Here is a 27,904-nt window from a genome sequence, read left to right on the forward strand (position 1 = left end):
CATTGGCTATATTTAAGAGGGAATTAGATGTGGCCCTTGTGGCTAAAGTTATCAGGGGGTATGGAGAGAAGGCAGGTACAGGATACTGAGTTGGATGATCAGCCATGATCATATTGAATGGCGGTGCAGGCTCGAAGGGCCGAATGGCCTACTCCTGCACCTATTTTCTATGTTTCTATGAAAGTGGCGCCACAGGTAATGTAGATATAGGGTGGTCAAGAAGGCTTTCGGCACATTGGCCTTCATCAGTCAGATTATTGAGTCCAGAAGTTGGCGGGTCATGTTACAGTTGTACAAGATGTTGGTGAGGCCACATTTAGAGTATTGTGTTCAGTTTTGGGCACCATGTTATAGGAAAGATGTTGTCAAGCTGGAAAGAGTGTGGAGATGTTGCCAGGTCTAGAGGGCTTGAGCTATAGGGAGAGGTTGGACAGGCTGGGACTCTATTTATTGGAGTTCAGGAGGAGGATTTAGAGAGCACTAATTAACCTACAAAAACCCGCATGTCTTTGGGACGTGGAAGGAAACCGGAGCACTCGAAGGAAACCCTCGAGTCGTGTCTCATCGTGTAGCCTCCTCCATGCTGCACTGTTTTCTTCACTCTTGCTCCACATTAAGATAGGGATCGGGAAGAGGGAAGCTAGGGATATGAAAAGATACAAAGAACAAAAGGTACAGAGGTACAAAAGGTACATAGGTATGAATATTGATTTATCTAACTTCTAGTAACACTTGCATTTCCTATCTCCATCCTCTCACTCCCTCCCCCACACTCTAGTCACCCTACTGGTTTCACTGTCATCCTGCTGAGGTTCACTGTTTGTAGTCACTCGTTATCCCCTTTACCACAGCCAACACTGGACCATTGTGGGCTCCACCTTTCCTTGATCATTGTTGCTGGCTTTAATCTGTCTTTTTGCTCCCCCTGACTCTCAGTCTGAAGAAGGTCACCTATTCCTTTTTCCGGAGATGCTGCTTGACCTGCTGACCTGCTGCGTAACTCCAGCATTTTGTGTTTATCTTCGATGTAAACCAGCATCTGCAGTTCCTTCCTGCATTTAAGATATGTGTTGTTGACTCGACATTATGGCGTGTCAAATTAGTAATCCTAACCGATTTTTGTTTTGATGGCTATTGAACGGAGACCTGAAGGATTATCACAGCACTATACGCAAATTTCTTCTACCTTACATTGCCACAAAAGTCAGCCAGCAGCTGATTTAATCTCCACTTGAAGGGCTGTCGGGACTTGTATGATGAAATTAGCAGTTTCAGAAGATTTGATTGTATTTAACTGCTGAAGAATACAGATGAGTGACTGTAAAGTTATACATAAAACATAGAACATAGTTGGGGGGGCACGGTGGCGCAGTAATAGTGTTACTGCCTCACAGCGCCAGAGAACCGGGTTCGATCCTAACCTTGGGTCCTGTCTGTGGGTGTGAAGTTTACATGTTCTCTCTGGGCGCTCCAGTTTCCTTCCAAACTCTAAAGACGTGCGGGTTTGTAGGTTAATTGGCTTCTGTAAAATTGTAAATTATCTCTACTGTACTAGTATATGAGGTGATCACTGGTCGGAGCGGACCCGTTGGGCCGAAGGGCCTGTTTCCGCGCTGTATCTCTACGAAACTAAACAAGTCAATGGAGTGGTAAAGAATGCGTATGGTATGCTTGCCTTCATAGGTCGGGATATTGAGTACAAGAGTCAGGAAGTCATGATGCAGCTTTATAGGACTTTGTTTGGGCCACATCTGGAGAATTGCCTGCAGTTCTGGTCGTCCCATCACAGGAAGGATGTGGAGGCTTTGGAGAGGGTGCAGAGGAGGTTTACCAGAATGATGTCTGGATTAGAGGGTATTAGTTACAGGGTTGGACCAATTTGGATTGTTTTCTCTGGAACGCTGGAGGTTGTGGGGCGACCTGATTGTAATGTATAAAATTATAAGCAGCATATTAAAATATAAATAGCAGAGGGCATAGCTTTAAGGTGAGAGGGACAAAGTTTAAAGGAGGTGTTTTGCATGCTATCAAAATAGATCAGATAATACCACACATAAATACAATCAGTTTAAACTCTTACAATAGGTAGAGCCAAGGGGAAGATACAGAGTGCAGACTATAGTTCTCAGCATTGTAGCGCATCAGTTGCAGAGACAAGGGGAGCAGCGGTAGAGTTGCTGCCTTACAATGCCAGAGACTTGGGTTCGATCCTGACTATGGGTGCAGCCTGTACAGAGTTTGTATGTTCTCCTTGCGACCATGTGGTTTTTCCCCGGGTGCTCCGGTTTCCTCCCACATTCCAAAGATGTGCCGATTTGTAGGTTAATTGGCTTTGGTAAAAATTGTAAAATTGCCCCAAGTGTATGGGGTGATCGCTGATCGCACGGACTCGACTCGGTGGGCTGAAGGGCTTGTTTCCGTGCTGTATCTCTAAACTAAACCAAACTAAGCAAGGTCCAATGTTCCCAATTGGGTAGAGGTGAACTGGGCAGTACCCTAGTGGGTAAGTGGATTTTGAATGAAAGGTTCTGGAGAAAGAGGGAGTTGCTAGAATGGATTAGCTTTTTAGACTTGAATTATACAGAACCGGTGTTCTTGTGAATCAAATGACAAGCTAAGGCTTTAAATTACAGCAAATAGTTGAGAAGAGGATTCAGAAGAGAAGGATAATGTAGAAAGGGACAAGATAATTGTCCAGGATACCAAGATAGACTGCACCAAGAAGGAACAAAGTATCCAAATATAAAGGAATACTTCTCATTAGTCAGACAAGGAAAAATGATAAAAGATAAAATTGAAGGCACTCTATCTTAATGCATTTGTAACTAGCTAGGTGTATTAATGGCATAAATAGAACTATAAATAGAAGTAGTTTAACAGTTATTTTGTTTGATGACCAAAGATGGGAAATAAGTATTCCGCTCTACTTAAAAGAGTTTAGAAAAGATGGAAAAGAAGGCAAGATGTTTTTGCTAATGAGGGAGGGATTATGGCAGCATCTCAAGATCTCATCTCAAGATGCAAAATTAGTTTGGATAAAGATAAGAATCAGCAAAGTAGAAAACACCAGTGTATGAGCTCGCCAACTTTCACCATGATGCACCAGTATAAATCAAGATTGCCGATAACAAAGAGAAGACTGCACAGTGGCGCAGCGGGTAGAGCCGCTGCCTCACAGCGCCAGAGATCCGGGTTCGATCCTGACCATGGGTGTTGTATGTACGGGGTTTGTAAGTTCTCCCCATGACCGCGTGGGTTTTCTCCGGGTGCCCCGGTTTCCTCCCACAGTTCAAAGATGTGTAGGTTTGTAGGTTCATTGGCTTCGGTAAAAATTGTAAATTGTCCCTAGTGTGTAGGATAGTGTTTGTGTATGGGGTGATTGCTGGTCAGCGCGGACTCAGTGGGCCGAAGAGCCTGTTTCCACGTTGTATCTCTAAAGTCTAAAGTCTAAAGAGAGGCACAGAATCCAATTCCTCAGTGGTCTCGTGACCGACAGCTCTGTGGACGTTGGTCTGGAGAACATCTCAGATCCAGCAAGCTTGTTGTGATCCCACCTCCTCCTCGGCTACCAATATCATCAGCCTCACGTTCTTACATCTGGGGAGGACAAAGAGGGAACAGGTCAAGAGCATCATACGTTCATAGGTTCACCAGACATAGGAGCAGAAGTAGGCCATTCAGCCAAACCAGTCTACTCTTTAGACTTTAGATACAGCACAGAAACAGGCCCTTCGGTGCCGACCAGCGATCACCCCGTACACTAGCACTATCCTACACACTAGGGACAATTTATAATCTTTACCAAACCCAACTAACCTACAAACCTGTACGTCTTTGGAGTGTGGGAGGAAACCGGAGCACCTGGAGAAGACCCATACTGTAACAGGGAAAACGTCAAACTCCATACAGACAGCACCCTTAGTCAGGATCGAACCCGGGTCTCTGGTACTGTAAGGCAGCAACTCTAGCACTGCGCCACTGTGCCGTCTTCTATCTCCGAAGGTTCTCTATTCGCCTTGCCTGAACCTGTTATTATCTTGAGATTATTGAGCTGCAATATGAATGTGTATCTTTCTCCACAGATGCTACCTGACTGGATAAGGGATTCCAGCATTTTCTAATTCAGATATTCAGCATTTTCAGTTTTTCTCTTTCGTTTCATGTAAAGGTTACAGCTGTCAAACAACAGACTGTTTTTCAAGAGCATGTTTTCATCATTGTTCTGTGAAAAAGAACAAAATCTCAAAATACATTTCTTAGCACAAAATCAGTTCAGTTTAGTTTATTGTCACGTGTACCGAGGTACAGTGAAAAGCTTCTTATTGCGTGCTATCCAATCAGTGGAAAAACATTATATGTTTACAATCGAGCCATTCACAGCATACAGATAACGGAATATTGCTTAGTGCAAGATAAAGCCAGTAAAGTCCGATTAAAGATAGTCCGAGGGTCACTAATGAGGTAAACAGTAGTTCAGGACTACTCTCAGGTTGTGGTAGAAAACCTCAAATACAATATGAATTGTATATAAAATAAGCGGTGTAGGAGTCTGCAGCGTGGATTTGCTGTGGGCCTGGAGCTGACCCTGGAAATCAGGTGAGGCGACAGTTCCGGCTTACTGGAAAGTGGGCGGAGGAGAGGCGGGGATCGGTGGAGTCGCTGGGGAGAGGCGGGGATTGGCGGAGTCGCTGGTGGAGGTCGCGGGAGGCTGGAGTAAAGTTTCCCCCTCCCCGACTCTCACTGAAGTAGGGTCTCGACCTGAAATGTCCCCCATCCTTTGTCTCCAGAGATACTGCCTGGCCCATAGAGTTGTTCCAATATTTCTTCAGTGTTATTCCAGTCTATCTTCGGTGCAAACCAGCATCTGCAGTTCCTTCCTCCACTCAAATACAATATGTTTTGTTTTTTCCCCCCACAGGATTTTGCAGCTGTGGATTAACCCACATGATCCACCCCTCCACTTCGTCTCTCAGTAAAACGATGAGAGGCATAAGTGGTGCAGCGGGTAGAGCTGCTGTCTCACAGCACCGGAAACCTGCGTTCGAACATGACCACAGGTGCTTAAGCAGGAACTGCAGATGCTGGAAAATCGAAGGTACACAAAAAAGCTGGAGAAACTCAGCGGGTGCAGCAGCGTCTATGGAGCGTATATGACCACAGGTGCTGTCTGTGTGTGGAGTTTGTGCGTTCTCCCTGTGACCGCGTGGGTTTCTTCGTGTCAAAGATGTGTGGGTTTGTCTGTGGGTTCTGTAAGTTGTCCCCTAGTGTGTAGGGAGGGGGGTGCCCTGCTGTAGGGAGGATGGTTTTAAATTGGAAAGAGTTCAGAAAAGGTTTATGAAGATGTTTCCAGAACTCGAGTGCCTGAGCCATAGGGAGAGGTCGGGCAGGCTGCAATTATATTCCTTGGATTGCAGGAGGCTGAGGGGTGATCTTATAGAGCTGCATAAAATCATGAGAGGATAAGATCGGGAAAATCTACAAGTCTTTTGCCCAGATTAGGGGAATCAAGAACCAAAGGATATAGGTTTAAGTTTATCTCTAAAGATTAGAGATACAGTGTAGAAACAGGCCATTTGGCCCACCGAGTCCACCAGTGGTCACCCCTAACAATATTAACAATATCCTATATGCTAGGAGAAATTTGCAATTTTACCAAAGCCAATTAATCTATGCCTTTGTAGTGTGGGAGGAAACCAGAGCACCCAGAGAAAACCCACACGGTCACAGGGAGAATGTATAGATGGCAACCGTAGTCGGGATCGAACCCAGGTCTCTGGCACTGTAAGGCACCACTGTGCCGCTCCTGGAACCTGAGCGGTAATCTTTTCACACCAACGGTGGGAAGTGTATGGAGCGAGCTGCCGGGGGAGGAAGTTGAGCCAGGTACTATCGCAATGTTTAAGAAGCAGTTGGACAGGTACATGGATAGGAGAGGTTTAGATGGATTTGGGCTAAAGGCAGGCAGGTGGGACTAGTGTAGATGCGGCATGATGGTCAGCATGGTCAAGTTGGGCTGAAAGGCCTGTTTCCATGCTGTATAACTATGAATCTAAATGAAGTACTGTCGGGAGAGAGGTCTGACTCACAAACCTCTACATCTACAATGTTACTGTAGAAAGCATACTGGCATGTTACATCACAGCTCAGTTCGGGAACAACTCTACCCTACACCGTAAGGAATTGCCGAGAGTTATACATGTAGCCCAGTTCGTCACACAGACCAGGCTCCCCACGATCAACTCCATTTACATTTCATGCAGCCTGGCCTGGCCTGGCCTGGTTTGGCTGCAGATGTAGGGTAGAGCTCCCTCATTCTAGAGGCCAGTTTGGTGAACAGACAGAAGCTATTTCAATGAGCACCAGTCACCTGTATCAGGTTAGGAGTCGGTCATTTGGCCCTTCGAGCCATCACCGCAATCCAACAAGATCATGGCTCATCATCCAAGGTCAGTTCCCCATTCCTGCTTTCTCCCCATATCCCTTAATTCTATTAGCCCTAAGAGCTAATATCTAACTCTCTCTTGAAAACATCCAGTGAATTGGCCTCCACTGCCTTCTGTGGCAGAAAATTCCACAGATTCACAACTCTCTGTGTGAAAAAGGTTTTTCCTCATCTCAGTCCTAAATGGCCTACCCCTTATTCTTAAACTGTTAAAGGTATCAAACTAATAGTCTGTTGACAGACACAAAGTGCTGGAGTAACTCAGCGGGACAGGTAGCCTCTCTGAAGAAAAGGAATAGGTGATAAGTTCACATAGAAACATAGAAAATAGGTGCAGGAGTAGGCCATTCGGCCCTTCGAGCCTGCACCGCCATTCAATATGATCATGGCTGATCATCCAACTCAGTATCCTGTACCTGCCTTCTCTCCATACCCCCTGATCCCTTTAGCCACAAGGGCCACATTTAACTCCCTCTTAAATATAGCCAATGAACTGGCCTCAACTACCTTCTGTGGCAGAGAATTCCAGAGATTCACCACTCTCTGTGTGAAAAATGTTTTTCTCATCTCGGTCCTAAAAGATTTCCCCCTTATCCTTAAACTGTGACCCCCTTGTTCTGGAATCACAACCGTATCTGTATCGCAAGTAATACTGTATCACAAGTATAGGAGCAGAATTAGGCCTCCAGGCCCATCACATCTACTCTGCCATTCAATCATAGCCGATCTATCTTTTCCCTTTAACCCCATTCGCCTGCTTATCTCCCCATAACCCCTGACACCTGTACTAATCAAGAATCTGTCAATCTCTGCTTTAAAAATACCCAAATGGCTTGGCCTTCACAGCCTTCTGTGGCAAAGAATTCCACAGATTCACCACCATCTGGCTAAAGAAATTCCTCCCCATCTCCATTCTAAAGGTACGTCCTTTTATTCTGAGACAGTGCCCTCTGGTCCTAGACTCTCCCACCAGTGGTACCATCTGCTCCACATCCAATAGGCCTTTCACTATTTGGTAAGTTTCAATGAGGTCCCCCCTCATTCCGCTGAATTCCAGCGAGTACACGCCCAGTGTCATCAAACGCTCATCATACGATAACCCAATCATCCCCGGGATCATTCTCGTCAACTTCTTCTGGACCCTCTCCAACTCCAGCACATCCTTCCTCAGGTTTAGGGGCCAAAACTGCTCACAATCTTCAGCTAGGTCTCGACCTGAAATGTCACCTCTTCCTTTTCTCCAGAGATGCTGCCTGACCCGCTGAGTTACACCAGCAATTTGTTTCTATCTTCGGTGTAAACCAGCATCTGCAGTTCCTTCCTACACTCATTGGCCTGTTGGTCGGCGTGTGCAAGCAGGGCCGAAGGATCTGTTTCCACGGTGTATGACATTCGATGTTGGAGGGATCCAGAACCAGGGGCCACAGTTGAAGAATAAGGGGTAAGCCATTTAGAACGGAGATGAGGAAACACTTTTTCACACAGAGAGTTGTGAATATGTGGAATTCTCTGTCTCAGACGGCGATGGAGGCTGGTTCTCTGGATACTTTCAAGAGAGAGCTGGATAGAGCTCTTAAAGATAGCGGAGTCAGGGGATACGGAGAGAAGGCAGGAACGGGGTACTGATTGAGGATGATCAGCCATGATCACATTGAATGATGGTGCTGGCTCGGAGGGTTGAATGGCCTACTCCTGCACCTGTTGTCTATTGTCTATTGGACTCTACGACATGGAATCCACCAGTCCTGTGTTTCGGACATGACAAAGATCTGAATTTGAACATCAATGGCCCAAGGGGAACAATTGGCCTGTTCATCCTCCTACACCTTATTTTCCAGCCTGGTTACCATGGTGACCGAGCCTTGCCAGTGCTCCCGACCAATGATTAACAAATGCCCAAAAAATGCAAGCTCCTTTGCTAGTACTTGGTTGATCTGAGGGAAAATTGTGCTTTTTATTAAAAGGAGACTTGTCGGTTGCCATAACGATCCTCCCTACCTGTATGGTCTTGGATTCTGTTTGGAGATCCAAGTAAACAAGCTGACAGGCAGGAGGTCGCTGATCATCTGTGGTCCCATCCCCTGGGAACAAGAGGAGGGCCCCTCCCATCCTCAACCTCCATTCATGGAGTCATCTAGTCACACAGCAGGCCCTTCGGCCCAACATTCCCATACTGGTCAACATGGCCTGCAGTTAGCCCATATCCCTCTAAACCTATCCTATCCATGTACCTGTCCAAATGTCTTTTAAATGATGTGATAGTACCCGTCTCAACTACCTCCTCTGGCAGCTCATTCCATATACCCACCACCCTGCGTGTGAAAATGTTACCCCTCAGGTTCTTATTAAATCTTTCCCCTCACCTTAACCCAGAGTCCTCTGTTTCTTGCCAGTTTGGTGGAGTAGACTCCATGGGCCGAATGGCTTAATTCTGCTGCACTTATGAACTTATGCCCTCTGTTTCTTGTTTTCCTTATCCTGGGTAAAAGATTCTGTGCATCTATCCTGTCAATTCCCCATATGATTTTATACACCTCTATAACATAGAACTACGTTCAGTGGACATGTGATCAATGGTCAGTGTGGACTCAGTGGTCCACAGTGGCTGTTTCTATTATGTATCTCTAAACTAAGCACATAAAAATACAAATAATACCCAAATTGCACATAGACTCTACCTGACATTGAAGAGAGAACATTCATGGAACAAAACAATTAGAAAACAAGTGCCCGTTAGTGCACGAGGTGTTTTGCAGTGCTTCGTTGGCGATGTAGGATTAAGGTTGTGTGGGTCGGGTCAAGAACCTGAAGAGTCTCGACCAAAAGCGTCGCCCATTCATCTTCTCCAGAGATGCTGCCTGACCCGCTGAGTTACTCCAGCACTTTGTGTTGTTCGAGCCATTAATCCCGCTCTGCATCCACCTACACCCCTCTCCCACCAGAGGTCGCCAGAGCATAGAACATAGAACAGTACAGCACAGGAACAGGCCCTTCAGCCCACAATATCTGTGCTGAACACGATACCAAGTTACCATATTGTCCCACTTTGGAGTAACTTAGCAGGCCAGGCAGCATCTCTGGAGAAAACGGATGTGTGACATTTTGGGTCGAGTCCTTTTTTTGTTCCCGACCTGAAACGTCACCCATCCTTATTCTCCAAAGATGCTCCCTGGCCCGCTGAGTTACTCCGGCACTTTGTATCCCTTTTTTTGCAGCAGTCATCTCAGACCTTTTCATCACCTCTCCCTTGGTTCTCCTCCGGGAGCCCCCAGTTTCCTCCCACACTCCAAAGAGCTGCAGGTTTGTAGGTTAATTGGCCCTCTGTAAATTATCCTTAGTGTGTGAGAAAGTGGAATAATATGGAACTAGTGTGAACAGGTGACTGATTGTCAGTGAGCCGAAGGGCCTGGTTCCATACTGTACTGTTTAACTAGATGAGACTAAACTAAACCAAACTGATCTGTTCTGTATCTATTCATACCTCTACTTTCCCCCCTCCCCTGACTCCGTCTGATGAAGGGTCTTGGCCCGAGACATCACCTATTCAATTTCTCCAGAGATGCTGCCTGAGCCGCTGAGTTACTCCAGCACTTTGTCTTTTGCTCCAGATTCCAGCACCTGCAGTTTCTTGTATCTCCAGTTTCACAATTCCTGTTACTCAGACTCAATGGTGTTTGTAGAAAGGGTTGGATTTGTTTAATTTACTGGAAATTAAATGGTGTGGTTCTTGTGGTGCGACAAGAACTGCAGATCACACTCCAGGAGTTGGCAGGCTGGTAATTTAACCCTGTCCTGTCTTTGAGGGCATCGGTGAAGATGGATCCGAGATCATTGACCTTCCCGAAGAAAGATCTGCTCAACCAAACCAAACATTGGTGAGTCACAAAGTGTTGGAGTAATTGAAGAACGGTCTCAACCTGAAACGTTACCCAAGTCCATGCTCTCCAGAGATGCTGTGTGACCTGCTGAGTTACTCCAGCACTTTTTTTTTTGCAGTAGCCATCTCAGACCTTTTCATCTCAGCCCTTTGTCCAGCCATCTGCCTAACAAAATCCCCCCTCACCTGGATACACCAATCGCTCACTTTGTCCTGACCCTTCTCTCTTCCAGCTTTCTTCCACCCCACCACCCCCCACCCCCACCCCACACATCTACAATCAGGCTGAAGAAAGGTTCCGACCAAAAAATAGTCACATATCCACATTCTCCAGACCCGCCGAGTTACATTTGGCCCATCAAGTCTACTCCGTCATTCATTCATGGCCGATCTATCTTTCATGGCCGATCTATCTTTCCCTCACAACCCCATTCTCCTGCCTTCTCCCCATAACCCCCGACACCCTTACTAATCAAGAGCCTGTCAATCTCCGCCTTAAAAATGCCCAATGACATGGCCTCCACCGCCATCTGTGGCAATGAATTCCACACATCCACCACCCTCTGAATAAAGAAATTCCTCGTCATCTCCTTCCCAGGAGGAATGATAAGACAGGAGAAGCTGAGATGGAGGAGCTGAATATGGAATGTTGGAACAATACAGCACAGGAACAGGTCCTTTGGCCCACAATGTCCATGCTGAACATAATGCCTGGATACATTAATCTCCTCTGCCTGCTTATCTTAGGTTTAGGTTTATTATGGTCACGTGTACCGAGGTACAGTGAAAAGCTTTGTTTTGCATGCTATCCAATCTGATCAAGTCAAACTCAAGTACAATAGGTAGAGCAAAGGGGAAGATACAGAGTGCAGAATATAGTTCTCAGCATTGTAGCGCATCAGTTGCAGAGACAAAGCCGTGTCCACAAGACATTGAGCCTCCAATGAGATTCTAGCATTCTGTGTCTGTCTAAAGTATTTCACTGTACGTAGGTACACATGATGTTTTACTGTTCTTTTTACAAACCATGTTCTCTGGGTATCTAAATCTAAATCAAAATTTTATTAGTTATTTAAGTTATGACATCGGATGGAAGCTGCATACCAAATCTTGTTGCGCTTATGTGCAATGACAATAAAATATATTATTATTATTATTATTATAATAAAGAAACCATTGAAGTGTAGATGCACCTGCACACTAACCATTTGGGACTCATATACAAGAGGCCCTGGGTCCTTAAACGCTCCTCTCATTTACAACCTCTCTCTCTCTCTATGTTTAGATAACATTCCATCTTTTGATTCCTCCTGGTGAAGGGCATGACTTCACACTTTCCTACATGGAATACCCTTTGCCAAGTTCGGTGGTTGGGTTGTCTGGTAGACATTTGGTAAAGGAAGCCACCCGCGATCCCAGCCAACACCATCACACCCGACTCACTGGCTGGCTCCAGCATCTTCCTCATCTCCCCACTGTTTACCTTTCCCTTTGGCAGCTTCACGAGCATGGACTTTTGGCAGCTTCATAAGCATGGACTCTGTGTCTTGCTTCTTTGCTTTCTCAAGCAATACCTTGGACCCTAACCCACTGAATCACATCCAATAGATCCACCACAGAAAGCAGAGACACATTCGGAAGCAATTTCACCTCCTGATTTCCAGTTTCCTTTGACTGACTTTTGAGTTTTGGAAAATGTTGGCTTCCTGAGGCTTTTCTCAAAAAGGCAGCACGGTTTCACATCAACCTCTTTGTTCCTAGATAGCTTTACTGGGCAGCTCAGAGTTCATTCCAGGTCCATTGGTGGCTGTGGAAGAGGTGATAATGAAGGGCCAATGAAACTAGCAGGACGACTAGAGTGAGGGAGGTTACTTGAAATTAGAAACATCATTATTCATATCGTTGAGTTGCAAGCTGCCCAAGGTGTGTTGAGATATGATGTGTGTTGATCCCAGGCAGAGATGAGCCAGGACAATATGCCATGATATAGTCATCTAACCCTCCTCCCAGTGACAACACAGAGCCCAAGCAATGAGAAGGTCATCACTAATCTTTAAACAAAAACAGCCACTCATCGCAAATACTTTCCCCCTCTCTGACTCAGCCTCAAATCATAACTCGATTAGATATTCCGTCTGAAAGGGCTGCAAATGCGCAGCAACTTTGTGCTCTGAAACTCAAAGTTTGTTCTTTTGAAATATTGGAACAAAAGGATACGTGGGGAAGCTGAGAGGAACAAAGGATTCATATTGTACTTGTCTTTGCATTAATCTTGCTACAGCGCTGTCTGTACAGGAGAGACTCTGTGATCAGGGGGTAAGGGCTTTGTATCTCAGATCTGGGTGACATTTCCCAAGCTGAGGTTTATTGTCTGTCCTTGAGAAACGGGGTTGGGTCAATTGCATGAGTCAAACCTACGAATGAATCAAATTTTGAACACGACCTCGGGTAAATTGCATGTGCTTAGTCACCCTTTCCCAGTCCTATGATAAATTCCATTCCCTGGTCTGTTGGATGAAGTGTTGAGGAACATTTCTGCTACATTAAAGGTGCTACTGTACATAAATGAAAGTTGTTGTGTGACTTGATGGGCCGAATAGCCTAATTCTGCTGCGAGAACTTATGAAACAGAAGGGATATTTGACTATTGAGAGCAGTTTTGGGCCCCATTTCCGAGGAAGGGTGTGCTGGTGTTAGAGAGGGTCCAGTGGAGGTTTACGGGAATTATCCCAGGAATGATTGGGCTAATGTTTGATGAGCGTTTGATGGCACTGTGCTTATACTTGCTCGAGCTTTGTTAGGATGAGGGGAGAATCCAGAAATCGGAGGTGCGAAGGGACTTGGGAGTGCAGGTGCAGGAATCCCAAAAGGTTAATCTGCAAGTCGAATCGATAGTAAAGAAAGCAAACTCAATGCTGACATTTATTTCAAGAGGGCTTGTATACAAAAACAGGGATGTAATGCTGAGGCTCTATATGGCTCTGGTCAGGCTGCATTTGGCATATTGTGACCAATTTTGGGCACCATATCTGAGGAAGGATGTGCTGGCTCTGGACAGGGTCCAGAAGAGGTTTACAAGAATGATCCCAGAATGAGTGAGTTAACACAGGATTAGAGATCATAGTCAGAGGGTGGTGAATCTGTGAAAATCTTTGCCACAGAAGGTTATGGAGGCCATCAATGGATATTTTTTCGGCAGAGGTAGATAATTCTTGATTAGTACTGGTGTCAGGGGTTATGGGGCGGAGACAGGAGAATGAGGCTGAGGGAAAGATAGATCAGCCATGATTGAATGGCGGAGTAGACTTGATGGACCGAATGGTCTAATTCTGCTCCTATAACATGAACTTAAGGGGGGGGGGGGGGTGGAGAGAGAGAGAGAGAGAGAGAGTAGAGAAGCAGGAGAGTGAGAAAGAGTGTTGAAAGAGTGAGAGAGAAAGGAGTGAAAGAGGGAGAGAGGTGGATAGGGAAGGAAGTAAGAGAGAGACAGAAAGAGAGCAGAACATGGGAGAGAGATTGATTAGGGGTTAGGGGGAGGGGAAGTGGCAGAGGGAGAGAATGGAGGGGAGTGCGGAGAGAGGAAGTGGAGAGAAAGATCTAGGTTTGATCCTGACCTCGGGTGCTGTTTGTGTGGAGTTTTCACGTTCTCCCTGTGACCCCATGGGTTTCCTCCTGGTGCTCCAGTTTCCTCCCCCATCCAAGAGACATGCGGGTTCGTAGGTAATTGTCCCTAGTGTTCAGGGAGTGGATGAAAGTGGGATAATATAGAACTAGCGTGAACGGATGCTCGATGGGTGCGTGGAATCGGTGTGTCGAATGGCCCGTTTCCACGCTGTATCCCTAAACTAATCTACAAGCATAATCTGTACAAGATGTTGGGCAAGGACATATTTGGAGTACTGTGCTCACCTTTGGTCACCTTGCTATAGGAAAGAAGTCATTAAGATGGGAAGAGTGCAGAGAAGATTTACAAGGATGTTGCCAGGGCTCGAGGGCCTAAACTACAGGGAGAGGTTGGGCAGGCTAAGAATTTATTCCTTGGCATTCAGGAGGATGAGGGGTGATATTACAGAGGCATGTAAGATCATGAGGGGAATAGATAGGGCCAACACAGTCTTTTTTCCCCCCAAAGTGGGGGAAATCAAGAACCATAGGTTTAAGGTGAAAGGGGACAGATTTAATAGAAACTTTTTCCACATGGTGGTGGATATATGGAACAAGCTGGCAGAGGAGGTACAGTAGTTGAGGCAAGTACTATCAGAACATTTAAAAGACACATGGACAGGCATATGGATAGGAAAGGGAAAGAGGGATATGGGCCACACGTAGGCAGATGGGACTAGTGTAGATGGGGCATGTTGGTTGGTGTGGAAGGTTGGGCTGAAGGGTCTGCTTCCACGCTGTATAACTTTATACAAGTTAATGGAAAAGAAGGTTAGTCTGCTGCAGTTAGTTTGCAATACGCCAAGTCATTGCGCACAAACTCAACCAAGCAAGGAGGCCATCAGAACAAAGAATTCCAACATCAGACCCTGGTTCGTAATGTTTCAGTTTATTTCACGACCGATTGAACACAGTCACGACAATATTAAATAAACAGTATAAAAAATAATTGGCACAGATATTCAATTTAATCCAAAATAGTCAAGACTCTTAGAGATGTTGGCCTTTCCATCAATATCTAAAGCTTTTGGCATAATGAAGTTTCATCTTGAAACTTCCCCCTCACCTGTATCCACCTATCAATTGCCCTCCTACATCAATTTGAAGAAGGGTCATAACACGCGTTCCAGGCACCCACCACCCTCTGTGTATGTAAAAAATTCCCCACACTTGCCAGTGTCATTGTAACACTTGCAACTCAACTTCACGAATAACGGCTGAAGCAATCTGTAGAAGGGTCACGACCAGATTCATCACCCATCCTTATTCTCCAGTGATGCTGCCTGACCCGCTGATTTACTCCAGCACTTTGTGTCCTTTTTCTTGTAAACCAGCATTTGCAGTTCCTTGTTCCTCTGATCCCATCTTTGATTAGACAAGAATAACAAATTCCCAGATAGAGGCAAATTGCTGGAGTAACTCAGCGAGACAGGCAGCATCTCTGGAGAGAAGGAATGGGTGACGTTTTGGGTAGGGCCACTTCTTCAGACTGGTCTCGATCCGAAACGTCACCCATTCATTCTCTCCAGAGATGCTACCTATCCCGCTGAGTTCCTCCAGCATTTTGTGTCCATCTTCAATTTAAATCAGCATCTGCAGTTCCCTCCTACACACAAAAAAATAAATCACAGCTTGTTCAACCTCTCCCTATAACTCAAGCAACCTTGGCAATGGTGAGATGGGGAAATCATTTTAAAATTGAGGAATACCTTTAGACTTTAGAGATATAGCGTGGAAAGGCCCTTCGGCCCACTAAGTCCTTGCAGGCCAGTGATCACCCCCTACATTAGTACTATCCTACACACTAGGGACAATTTACAATGTACCGAAGCCAATTAACCTACAAACCTGCACGTCTTTGGAGTGAGGGAAGAAATCGGAATACCCGGAGAAAATTCACGTGCTCACAGGGAGAACGTACAAACACCATACAGACAGGACCCGTAGTCAGGATCGACCTTTAAAAGATGTTTGGACAGATATGTGGATGGGAAAATTCAGAGGGATTGATTAATTGATTGATTGATCGAAAGATACAGCATGGAAACAGGCCCTTTGGCCCACAGGGTCAATGCTGACCATCGATCACTCATTCACACTATTTCTACTTTATCCCACTTACTCATCCACTCCCCACAAACTAGAGGCAAATTGCAGAGGTCCGATTAGCTTACAAACACGCAAGTCTTTGGGACGTGGGAAGAAACCGGAGCACACGGAGGAAACCCATGCGGTCATAGGGAGAACGTGCAAACTCCACACAAACAGAGACACACACACATACGCACACTTGGGTTTGAATCGGTGGTATCCGGAGCTACGAGGCAGTGGAACTACCTGCTTTGCCACCGCATCGGCCACAGGTTGAACGCTCCACCCATACAAAGTGCCCTCGTATTGCAATCCTTCGTCGTGGTACTGGGGCGCGAGGGAGAGAAGAGGCAGAGGGAGGAACGGAGAAGAAAGGGCAGGAGCCGGAAGGAGGGAAGTCCCCACCCTTCATGTTCACCACCCTCCCCCACCCCCAAAAGGTCCACCTTGGATCCAGGTATCTCCCAGCCTTGGGGCCAGGTTCACGAGCCACCTAGATGCGGTTGGACATTATCCTGGTGTTGAGCTTCTTGAAGAAGGACTTGAGCTTGCAGATCTTGCAAGTCCTCTTCTTGCTCTTCTTCCTCACCGTTCCCTCCACCACCTCATCCTCGCTGGCCCAGGGCATCCAGGCGCCCCCGTGGAGCTCCGGGTTTGCCCGGGGGTCGTCGGCTGGGTAACGCACGGGGAGGGAGGTCCTGTCGTAATGAGCCAGCCTGGTCAACAACCTTCTGACCACCGCCGGGTGCTCGGCGGACACCTCCACCCTCTCGTAGGGGTCGGCCGTGATGTTGAAGAGCCACACCGTCCTGTGGCTGCCCGACCTCTGCCGTTCCAAGTTCCACCAGATCCCCGGAAGGCTGGGGAGGGTCTGGGGTGGGATCCAGTCGCTGTATCCGGGGTCTCCGGTCATTAGCTTCCAGTCGCCCGTCCGGATAGACGCTTGGACGCCCGTGTTCCAGATGCCTAGACCTTCCTTCAAGGAGCCGGACTTGGCCAGGCTGTGCAAGGGGTCGATGTTGTGCAAGATCTCCTTGCGTGGAGACCTCTTCCCCCTGCTGATGGTCTGCCAAATGTTGTAGCCATCCAGCGGAGGGGTGACGGTCAAGTTGCCTCCAGCCAGCGAGACCAGGGTGGGGTACCAGTCCGTGATGTGGATCAAAGACCTGCTCACCCGCCCCTTCTTCCTGATCAGGGGGCTGTGGACAAACCCAATCCCCCTGATACCCCCTTCCCAGTAGGTCCCCTTGCGCCCCCTCAGGGGCCAGTTGCTGCCACCGGAAAAGGGTTGGGCGCCATTGTCCGTTGAGTAGATCATCACGGTGTTCTGGTAGTAGCCGTACCTCTTGAGGGCGGTGGTGATGTTGCCGATGGCTTCGTCCATGCAGGTCACCATCGCCGCGTACTTGCGCCGCGCCACGTTGCCCAGCGACCTGTACTGGTAGATGTACTTCTTGGGCGACTGTAGTGGGGTGTGGACCGCCTGAAAGGCCAAGTAGATGAAGAGTGGCTCCTTGGGGCTGTGGGATGCCAAGATCTTGATGACCTTCTGGGCGTAGAGTTGGGTGGAGTACTTCCCACTGTGTTCCCACGCCACATTCTCCCCGTCGTGGAGGTCGAACCCACACACCCCCGGCCCATCGCAGTTGTCGTAGGTGTAATAGTCCGTGCTGCCCGTTAGGGTGCCGAAGAAAGTGTCAAAGCCCCGCCGGGTGGGCAGGCAGTCCTTCTTGTAGAAGCCCAGGTGCCACTTGCCCACCATGTGGGTGGAGTAGCCCGCCTCCTGTAGCTTCTGCGGCAGGGTCACTTGGCCCAGGGGGAGGCAGTTAGGTTGGCGTGGCCGGATGATGGAGTGTTGCAGGCCCGTGTGGATCTGGTACCTGCAGAAAAGGCACACACCATTAGTCATAGAGTCGCAGCAGAGAACTGCAGATGCTACTTAATACCAAAGATAGACACAAAGTGCTGGAGTAACTCAACGGGTAAAGGGCCTGTCCCACTGTACGAGGTAATTCAAGTTCTCCCGAGTTCTCCCCTGATTCGAGCTTGCGTAATGTACGTAGCGGGTACGTGGGAGTTCGTGGATGTCACGTAGCGGCTCGTACGAGTAACGGTAGGTACTCGGGAAATCCGGTAAACTCGTGACGTTTTTTCAACACTGTGAAAAATGTCCACGAGTAAAATAATACTCGTGATGAAAATAAATTGTTACTTTTTACTCGTTCGAGCCCCTATGTACATTACACCAGCTCGAATCAGGGGAGAACTCGGGAGAACTCTTGAATTACCTCGTACAGTGGGACAGGCCCTTTAGGCAGCATCTCAGGAGAACATGGATAGGCGACGGTTTGGGTCAGGACCCTTTTTCAGATCAAATTTGGCGTGGATGCGTTACCCACTGAGTTTTCCCACACAGTAGTCTGGATAGTTGGCCTAATTATTTGAGTTGAAGGCACGAATCAACTCTGCAACCAGAGACTGCCTTCTCACTGACCGAAGTCCACTAAACCACTGCTGACATGATGTTGGGAAGACTGCACTGAACATGTAGTTGAGATGTTATGTTGCAATTGTACAAGACGCTGGGGAGGCCACAGTTCAAAGTCTAAGCTAAACCCTGACTACCAGCTGCGGCACTCTGCAACCCTTCAAAATTTAGATCCACAGACTTCTGGGCATTCAACACAGTCTTTACACTTGAGTCTTTAGAGATATATCGTGGATTCAGTGGGCCAAAGGGGCCTGTTTCCTCACTGTACCTCTAAATTACAACTAAAGCTCCTTGTCATAAACATAGAGCAGCTCCAAGCTGCGTGTGTGTGTGTGTGTGTGTGTGTGGTTTCCCCCAGGAGAGGTTCACAGATTAACAAAGTCTCTATGCTTCGTATGCAGTCGCTCACAGCTAATGTAAACATTCACAGAGAAATTCGAAGCATTTGCTTCGGGACACCCTAAAGCCTTCTCCTGAATCGAGAATTCACTTCACCCCCGAAGATTAGTGGTCGGTTTATTTTGCCAGTGCAGAGTGTGTGGAGAGATTGAATTCCCCAAACCTAATAACATGTTGGAGGCCTGATCTTAACGAAGGGGCGATCTGGAAAAATCTGGAGTTTTTGAAGTTTATTTTAGTTTGGAGATACAGCAGGGAAACAGGCCATTCGGCCCACTGAGTCCACGCAGACCAGTGATTCCCCATATACTAACACAATCCAACACACACTCGGGATAATTTACAATTATACCAAGCCAATTAACCTACACCTTTGCAGTGTGGGTGGAAACCGGAGTACCCGGAGAAAACCCATGCAGGTGACGGGGAGAACGTACAAACTCCGTACAGACAGCACCGTAATCAGGGTCGAACCCGGGTCTCTAGCGCTGTAAGGCAGCAACACTACCGCTGCGCCACTGTGCCACCCACAACCTTGTAGACATTATTCAGAACATCTGATGACAAAGTCACCAGAAAGAATAAAAAAGTTACATTATATTGGAATTTAGAAAGTTAAGCAGCTGATATGGTTGAAGTTTGAGATATTTGCCACTGGGATAGATGGAAATAAACGTTTTATACTTGTTTAAGAGTCTGAACCTCATTGTGACTCTTGCACTTTTTAACACTGCACTTTATCTGCAGGTAACACAGGCAAGAGGTACAGAGGTGTGAAAACGCACACCCCAGTTTCAGGGACAGTTTCTTCCCAGCTGTTATCAGGCAACTGAACCATCCTATCAACAACTAGAGAGCGGTCTTGACCTTCCCTCACTGGAGACCCTGGAACTATCTTTAATCGGACTTGACCTTGCACTAAACGTTATTCCCTTTATTCTGTACACTGTGGACAGCCCGATTGTAATCATGTATAATATTTCCGCTGACTGGATAGCAGGCAAAAAGAATTTCACTGTACCTCAGTAAACGTGACAATCAACTAAACTAAACCAAACCGTGGTGCAACTGTTCGAGCCACTGCCTCACAGCGCCAGAGACCCAGGTTTGATGCTGACCTCGGGTGTTGTCTGTGTGGAGTTTGCACGTCTCCCTGTGACCGTGTGGATTTCCTCTGGGTGTGCCGGTTTCCACGTATATCCCAAAGATGTATGGATCTGTAGGTTAATTCCCCCCCCCCCCCCCTAGTGTATAAGGAGTGGATGAGACAGTGGGATCACATAGAACTACTGTGAACAGGTGATCAATATTTTCTGTCCTAAGCCTCCTCCATTGCCAGAGTGAGGCAAACTGGAGGAAGAGCAGCTCATATTCCTTACAGGTAGCTTACAACCCATGGTATGAACATTGAATTCTCCAATGTCAGATAACCTCTTACGAACACCCCCCCCCCCCCCCAACCTCGCCCGTGTCCACCTATCATCTGTATATCACCACATCCAAGTGCAGATTGGGCGATCGCTTCGCTGAATATCTTCGCCCAGTCCACCCCAGCCTATGTGAACTCCCGGTTGCCAAACACTTTAGCTCCACTTCCCATTCCCACACTAACCTTTCTGTCCTGGGCCTCCTCCACTGTCAGAGTGAGACCACACGTAAACCGGAGGAATAGGATCTCATCTTTCGCTCGAGCAGCTTACAACCTCAGCGGTGTGTGCATTGATTTCTCTCACCCATGCATCCCTCCCCCACCCTAGTCATCACACTAGTTTTACAGTCATCCTGTTGAGTTCCTGTCTACTCGTTATCACCCATCCCAACAATGGCTCATTGTGTACCCCACATTTCCTTCATTATCATTACTTTTTACATATCATCCATTCATTTCTCCCAACTACCGCCTGTATCTCTCATTCCCCTGACTCTGTCTGAAGAAGGGTTTCGACCCCAAAACATCACCTATTCCTTTTCTCCAGTGATGCTGCTTAACCCGCTGAGTTACTCCAGCTTTTTGTTTCTGCCTTCGGTTTAAACCAGCATCTGCAGTTCATCCCTACACATATTACATGTCTCTCCTCTCTCCTAGCTTTCTCCAACCATCCCCCCCCATCCCCCCCTCCACCATCAGTCTGAAGAAATGGTCTGGAGTAACACGTTGCTCCAAAACATTATGTCTATCTTTATGTCTATCTAACCAGCATCTGCAGTGCTTTGGTTTCGACACCTCACCTATCCATGTTCTCCAGAGATGCTGCCTGACCCGTCTAGTTACTCCAGCACTTTGTGTCCTATGTAAATAATGTCCACTGGCCTTGTGTAAGGGGGAACGACAGATGCTGTTTTAAACTGAAGATAGGCACAAAAACCTGGAGTAACTCAGCGGGAATGACAGTATCTCTGACGTTTCAGGTAGAGACAGACCCTTGACTTTCAGTCTGAAGAAGGGTCTCGACCCGAAACGTTACCTGCTCTTTTTCTCCAGAGATGCTGCCTGTCCGCCGAGTTACTCCAGTTTTTGTGGGTCTATGCCCACCACTCATCTTCCATTAAACCGATATCTCATCAAAACCAACCCCACTAGAGTTTGGATGCTTCCAGCCTCCAGCCCCGGCTCACCTTCCCGTTATCAGCTGGCTCCTGGAGGGCGTGCAGATGGGCTGGATGTAGTAATTCTCCAGTTTGACCCCTTGGGCGGCCAAGCTGTCCAAGACCGGGGTGCGGATCTCCGAGCGGTGGTAGCCGATGTCGTGGTAGCCCTGGTCATCAGCCAAGATGAAGATGATGTGTGGTTTGTCCGCGGCTCCGGCCACCGCCGCCTCGCCCTCGCCGCTTGAATCGGCCTTCATCCAATCCCAAGACATGTAGCCAAACGACAGCAGACTCACCAGCGAGAAGCCGGTCAGAGTGTACACGGCCATAGCCGCGGCTAGCTTGATGCAGACCTGCCCCAAAAGTTCACTAACTTTATCGGAATGGTCAATTTAACATTTTCTCGACATCAAAAATAAACTTTCCAAATTTGTTGCAAACTTTCCTGGAAAGTTCACAATCTTTGTCCGAAAGGTCACTTTTTAACTTTTTCTCGACAATTTTTTTTTCAAAGTTTCAAATTTGTTGCAAATTTTTCAAACTTGTTCCAAAGTTTCCTCGACAGTAAAAAAAAAACCTTTGGAAGTATGCTCCGACCTTCTTCAAAGCGCTTTCAACTTTGCTCAAATTGCTACTACTTTTACTCCGGAGCAGGGAACTTTGAATGGTTTATTTCAGAGGCTCGGTCATTGTGATATCGACATCCAGCCCCCTTAGCAGCGGACTCCACACTTCCCAGTAACGGTGCCGGGTTTGTTGTGTCTGGAGCCCGCCCCTCTCTGCTCTGATTGCGGCATCCTGACAGGGGTGGGCCGGCTCTCCTTTTCACCATTGGGTAATCCATCTGTTCATTTTTATTCCACATGACCAGGTTACAGAAATTGTTGTCAAATTCAGCTGTGCAAACAGGAGGCTCAATATCTGCAAGGAATTCGCCCTCGGGCACGGGAGACTTAAGATCCCACTTCCCACAAGGAAGACATTCTGTCAGGAAAACTAAGGGGGGAGGGGGAGGGGAAACTGCAGATGCTCAAACTCTGAAATAAAAGCCAGGAAGATTTGCAAATACTCAAGAGGTAAGGCAGCATCAGTGGAGTCATAGAGTCAAAAAGCACGGAAACGGGTCCTTGGACACAACCTACCCACGCCGACCAATTTGCCCCATCTATACTCGTCCCACTTGCCTGTGTTTCATACGTAATAGGAACAGAATTATGCCATTCAGCCCTTTCAATCATGGCTGATCTATCTTCCCCTCTCCACCCCATTCTTCTGTCTTCTACCTGTCGCCCCTGACACCCTTACTAATTGTTTGCACCATATCTTTCCAAACCTTTCCTACCCATGCACCTGTCCAAATGTCTCTTAAATATTATGATAGTACCTCCCTCAACTACCTGATCCGGCAGCTTGTTCCATAGAGAGTGAAATTGTCAATGTTTAGTTTAGATAGGTTTATTGTCACGTGTACCAATGTATAGTGAAAAGCTTTTGTTGCATGCTAACCAGTCAGCAGAAAGACTACATATGATAACAATACATGATTACAATCGAGCCATCCACAGTATATAGATACAGGATAAAGGGAATCATGGCAGTCCAGTAAAGTCCGATTAAAGATATTCCTAGAGTCTTCAATGAGGTAGATAGTAGCTCAGGGCCGCTCTCTAGCTGGTGATAGGATGGTTCAGTTGCCTAATAACAGCTGGGAAGAAACTGTCCCTGAATCTGGAGGTGTGCGTTTTCACACTTCTGTACTTGATGGGAGAGGGGAGAAGAGGGAGTGGTTGTGCTGGTGGCCTTGCCGAGGCAGCGTGAGGTGTAGGTGGAGTCCGTGGAAGGGAGCATGGTTTGTGTGATGGTCTGTGTGATGGTATATGGACACACTGATCTGCATTCATGCCTACTATATTCTGTTGTGCTGAAGCAAAGCAAGAATTTCATTGTCCTATCTGGGACACATGACAATAAACTCTCTTGAATCTTGAATGTCCTCAATTCTCCGCAGTTTCCTGCGGTCCTGCATGGAGCTGTTCCAAAACCAGGCTGCGATGCATCCCGATGTTTCATGGGGATGCAGGAGACTTGTGCTTGCTGGAATCTTGAGCAAAACAGGCAAAGTGCTGGTGGAACTCAACGGGTCAGGCAGCATCTGTGGAGGGAAATAGACAGGCATGACTTTGGGTCAAGATCTTCAGCTAGATTTGTTCTGGCCTTTCCTTGCCTCCAGTTCCCCCCTCCCCCCACCTTCATCTTTTCTGTCCGAAGAAGGGTTCTGACCTGAAATATCACCAATCCCTTTCTCCAGAGATGCTGTCCGACCCGCTGAGATACTCCAGCATTTTATGTCAATCTTCCGTATAAACCAGCATCTGCAGTTCTTTCCTACACATCCATTTGATCTCCTCTCACACCAAGAGATACTGCTGGAGTAACACAGCGGGTCAGGCAGTATCTCGGGAGAGAAGTCTACAGCCGACATCTCGGGTCAGAACCCTTCTTCAAACTGCCAGTACAAAGTAAAAAATTTTAATTGACTGATCTTTATCGAGATAAAGCTTGTTTTCGAAAAATAAATTACTAGCTTCAGCGTACTTTAATTAAAGACATTTTCAAAGCCAGTCTCCTTCATAGACCAGTCGTTCATTAAAAATTTACTAAATTAGCTGCTCTTTGCCGACCTAACATTGATGAAATGTGAAGTGTCTTATTTGGGTCAGTGATGGGTCGAGATGCCTCTATACCACACCCTCTGTGTAGAAAAACTTGCTTTGCACATCTCCTGTAAACATTGCCCCTCGCACCTTAAAAAACGATACCCTCTGGTATTTGATTTTTTTTCCATCCTGGTGGAAAAGGTTCTGACTGTATCCGTGCTGTATCTTTTTCTATATGCCATGATATTGGTTCATTGGCAAGACTCCCTGCAGCGGGAATTGAACCAGTGACTCCACACACCACCATAACTTGATGCCTCTTTGATTTACATCCAACCTTGCAGCGTTCCAGCATAATTTCAACACAGCAGTATGACATTACCGCTCTCCTCCCTTTTATATGCGAAGACAGTAACAGATTCCCCTCATTATCCCCAGGGATTCGTTCCGAAGAAGGATTTGGCATGACAGAGCAATGGTTTGCAGATATTTTCCAACTATATTCAATCCTTTTATCTATCAGACGATCGCCATGAATATTTATTTGCAGATGCATTGTGACTTATTAATATGCAAATGGTATTTGCACATTTCTGCACGTCTAAAACATGGATAAATTATAACTGTTAAAATCGCAAAAAAGAAGATGTTAATCTTTGTTACGTAGGTGCATTAATCAGAGGTGTCATAGATCACAGAGCTGCCAAGCAGTGGCACCAGTAATAACTTAATTTTGCATTTATATGTCACCTTTAGCATTGTCCACTCTCATTCTCTGCTTGACATAGTCTTTCTTTCTTCTGTGTACTAAATGCCACTTCAGGCAGATGTCTGCAAGAAATTACAGACGGTTGTGGATTGCAGATAGTTGTGGGTTACACAGACTAGACTCCCCACCATCGACTCCATCTACACTTCCTCTGGAAAGCAGCCACGATCAACGGTCTCTGGTGCAGCGGTAGAGTTGCTGCCTCACATCGCCAGAGACCTGGTTTGATCCTGACTACGGGTGCTGTCTGTACGGTTGTACAGACTCCCCGTGACCTGCGTGCGTTTTCTCCGGGAGCCCCCGGTTTCTTCCCACTCTCCAAAAACATACGGATTTGTAGGTTGGACAAAAGTGCTGGAGAAACTCAGCGGGTGCAGCAGCATCTATGGAGCGAAGGAAATAGGCAACGTTTCGGGCCGAAACGTTGCCTATTTCCTTCGCTCCATAGATGCTGCTGCGCCCGCTGAGTTTCTCCAGCACTTTTGTCTACCTTCGATTTTCCAGCATCTGCAGTTCCTTCTTAAACAAAGGATTTGTAGGTTAATTGGCTTTTGAAAATTGCCCCTCGTGTGTAGGATGTGAAACTGAGATAGCGTAGAACTAATTTACGGGTGATCGATGGTGGACACGGGCTCAGTGGGCCGAAGGGTCAGTTGCCACGCTGGATCTCTAAACTTAATTAAAACTAAAAAGAGGCAGCCCCAGAGAATACGTCCCATGGGGAATTTAACGAGGCAAGACTGCTCCCCAATTTTACTTCGCCACGACGCATGCATGACATAACAACCGATACTTACATCTTAAGCAGTATCCAGGGATATACAATAGAGTTTATACACAAGTACAGCCCTCCAGTTCAATATATACCGAACCGAATGTTCGTGCCTTCTGATAAAGAAAAATCAAAAGCGCAAGCTGAACTGGAGCGGCTTTACATAAAAGGTGTAATTGAGAAAACTCAACACGAACCATTAGAATTCGTGTCCAATATATTTATCAAAAACAAAAAGATGGTGGTTGTTGCATCACCATAGATCTGACAAAATGGATACCTTTGTTACTGCTAAACAATTAATTTCCAAATGTTACTTCATGGCCAGCATCGATTTAAAAGATGCTTACTATTCAGTGCCTATACAAGGTGACCACAGAGAAAACACCGAATGGATGTTGAATAAAAAAGTATTTGCTGATATTACAGCAAAATATGGAACACCAGATATCGATCTATTCGCATCCAGACTTAACCACCAGTTATCAAATTATGTTTCATGGGAACCAGACCCTGGGGCAGCGGCGACAGATGCATTTTCGCTGCATAGGGGGGGAAATTGTTTATTTATGCATTCCCTCCTTCCTGCCTCATCAGTCGGGTATTAAGGAAAATACAACAAGACTCTGCGTCTGGTATTGGTAGTACCCGATTGGCCTACTCAACCATGGTTCCCAGTGGTATTAAATATGGTATTAGAACCATGTATCACCATCCCACATAGACCAGATTTATTGCCACATTCCGTAACAAGGGATAGCCACCCATGCCATAAACATTTGAACTTATTAATTTGTAGAGTTTTAAAAACACCTCTACTACAACTGGGACTGACGGACCGAACAGTGAACATGATCTCGGCGGCCCAAAGACAGTCAACCAAAAAACAGTATCTGGTCTATATCAGGAAGTGGGCGATGCACTGCCATAAAAACAACATCACCTACAGAGACATGAACACCCCGTCTGTTCTGGAATATCTGGCAGGCCTCCACTATGATGAGGGGCTCATTTACAGTGCCATCAACTGTGCCAGAAGTGCCCTATCGACTTACCTATGACAGGGGCTGCCCGACAGATGATCGTCTCTGTATTGTAACACACTTACTATTATATATGGAGTATACTAAGATCATCAGAGGGAAAGAATTGTCACTTTTAATCAGCTACAAACAGCCACTCAAAACAGTGACAGTCCAGACCATCTCTAGATGGCTAAAACAGGTCCTACTAAAGGCTGGAGTAGACACTAGCATTTTAAAATCTCACTCCAACAGGGCTGCAGCTACATCGGCAGCTATGAAGTTGGATGTTCCTATGGACCAAATATTCAAGACAGCAGGATGGTCAACGGAGAAAACTTTCCAACGATTTTATAACAAACCAGTCATTGAACCTGGAACATTTGCAGAAACAATTTTAAGTTCTGTAATATAATTTACCCCATAAATAGGGGCTATAATTTGGTGGTAATATATTTATCGTTGGGTTTTCAATATCGTATTGATGTCTAATGATGTTAACACTATTCTTCCCATAATCAAGGCAGATGTGATGCATGGACTCGTTTCCACGGCATGAAATCACAGAGCTTTAAAATCTTCACGTAGTCACTCACGTGACTCCGAAGTAAAATAGTAAGATTAAACGAGAACTTACCAGTTTGAAGTTTGATCTGTATTTTATGAGGAGTTATGATGAGGGATTACGTGTCCTCCGCTCCCACCCTTGATCATATACTTAACTGGTATCTCTTCTCTAATCTTACTATGTTTAGTCATTACAGTTATCTGTGATTTCACACCGCTGCTTTGAAGAATGACACGCATGCGTCGTGGCGGGGTTCTTCACGTAATCCCTCATCGTAACTCCTCATAAAATACAGATTAAACTTCAAACTGGTAAATTCTAGTTTAATCTTACTATTAATGAGCCCACATACCAAATGGGCTCACACATGGAGTCATAGAACTAGTACAGCATAGAAACAGGCCCTTCGGCCCATTATGCCCCCTTTCAAATGTGAACACATCTTCTAAGTGTCGGGTTATGGGAGAAGGCACGAGAATGGGGTTGAGAGAGAAAGATAGATCAGCCATGATTGAATGGCGAAGTAGACGATGGGCCGAATGGCCTAATTCTGCTCCAGGAGCT

At 46.5% G+C, this 27,904-nt stretch overlaps 1 protein-coding gene across 1 annotated transcript; it reads right to left on the reverse strand.

Annotated features, from left to right (window-relative positions):
- Window positions 1-16,011: 16,011 nt before the first annotated feature.
- On the reverse strand, window positions 16,012-22,296 carry arsi (arylsulfatase family member I). Its single transcript, XM_033029736.1, has 2 exons — window positions 21,580-22,296; window positions 16,012-17,953 (listed from the first exon to the last, which is right to left on the reverse strand). Exons 1-2 carry the CDS (start codon window positions 21,879-21,881, stop codon window positions 16,567-16,569), a joined length of 1,689 nt encoding a protein of 562 aa, XP_032885627.1. The 5' UTR covers window positions 21,882-22,296; the 3' UTR covers window positions 16,012-16,566.
- Between the last annotated feature and the right edge of the window lie 5,608 nt (window positions 22,297-27,904).

Source organism: Amblyraja radiata, chromosome 11 (genome assembly GCF_010909765.2).
Source record: "Amblyraja radiata isolate CabotCenter1 chromosome 11, sAmbRad1.1.pri, whole genome shotgun sequence".
NCBI lineage: Eukaryota > Metazoa > Chordata > Chondrichthyes > Rajiformes > Rajidae > Amblyraja > Amblyraja radiata.

What these genes read in the sequence shown, in the direction of transcription:
- arsi (XM_033029736.1), bottom strand. Translation starts at nt 21,881, where the DNA reads ATGGCCGTGTACACTCTGACCGGCTTCTCGCTGGTGAGTCTGCTGTCG. An exon ending in AGCCAGCTGATAACGGGAAG is followed by an intron (nt 17,954 to 21,579) that starts GTGAGCCGGGGC and finishes CCTTTTCTGCAG; the next exon opens with GTACCAGATCCACACGGGCC.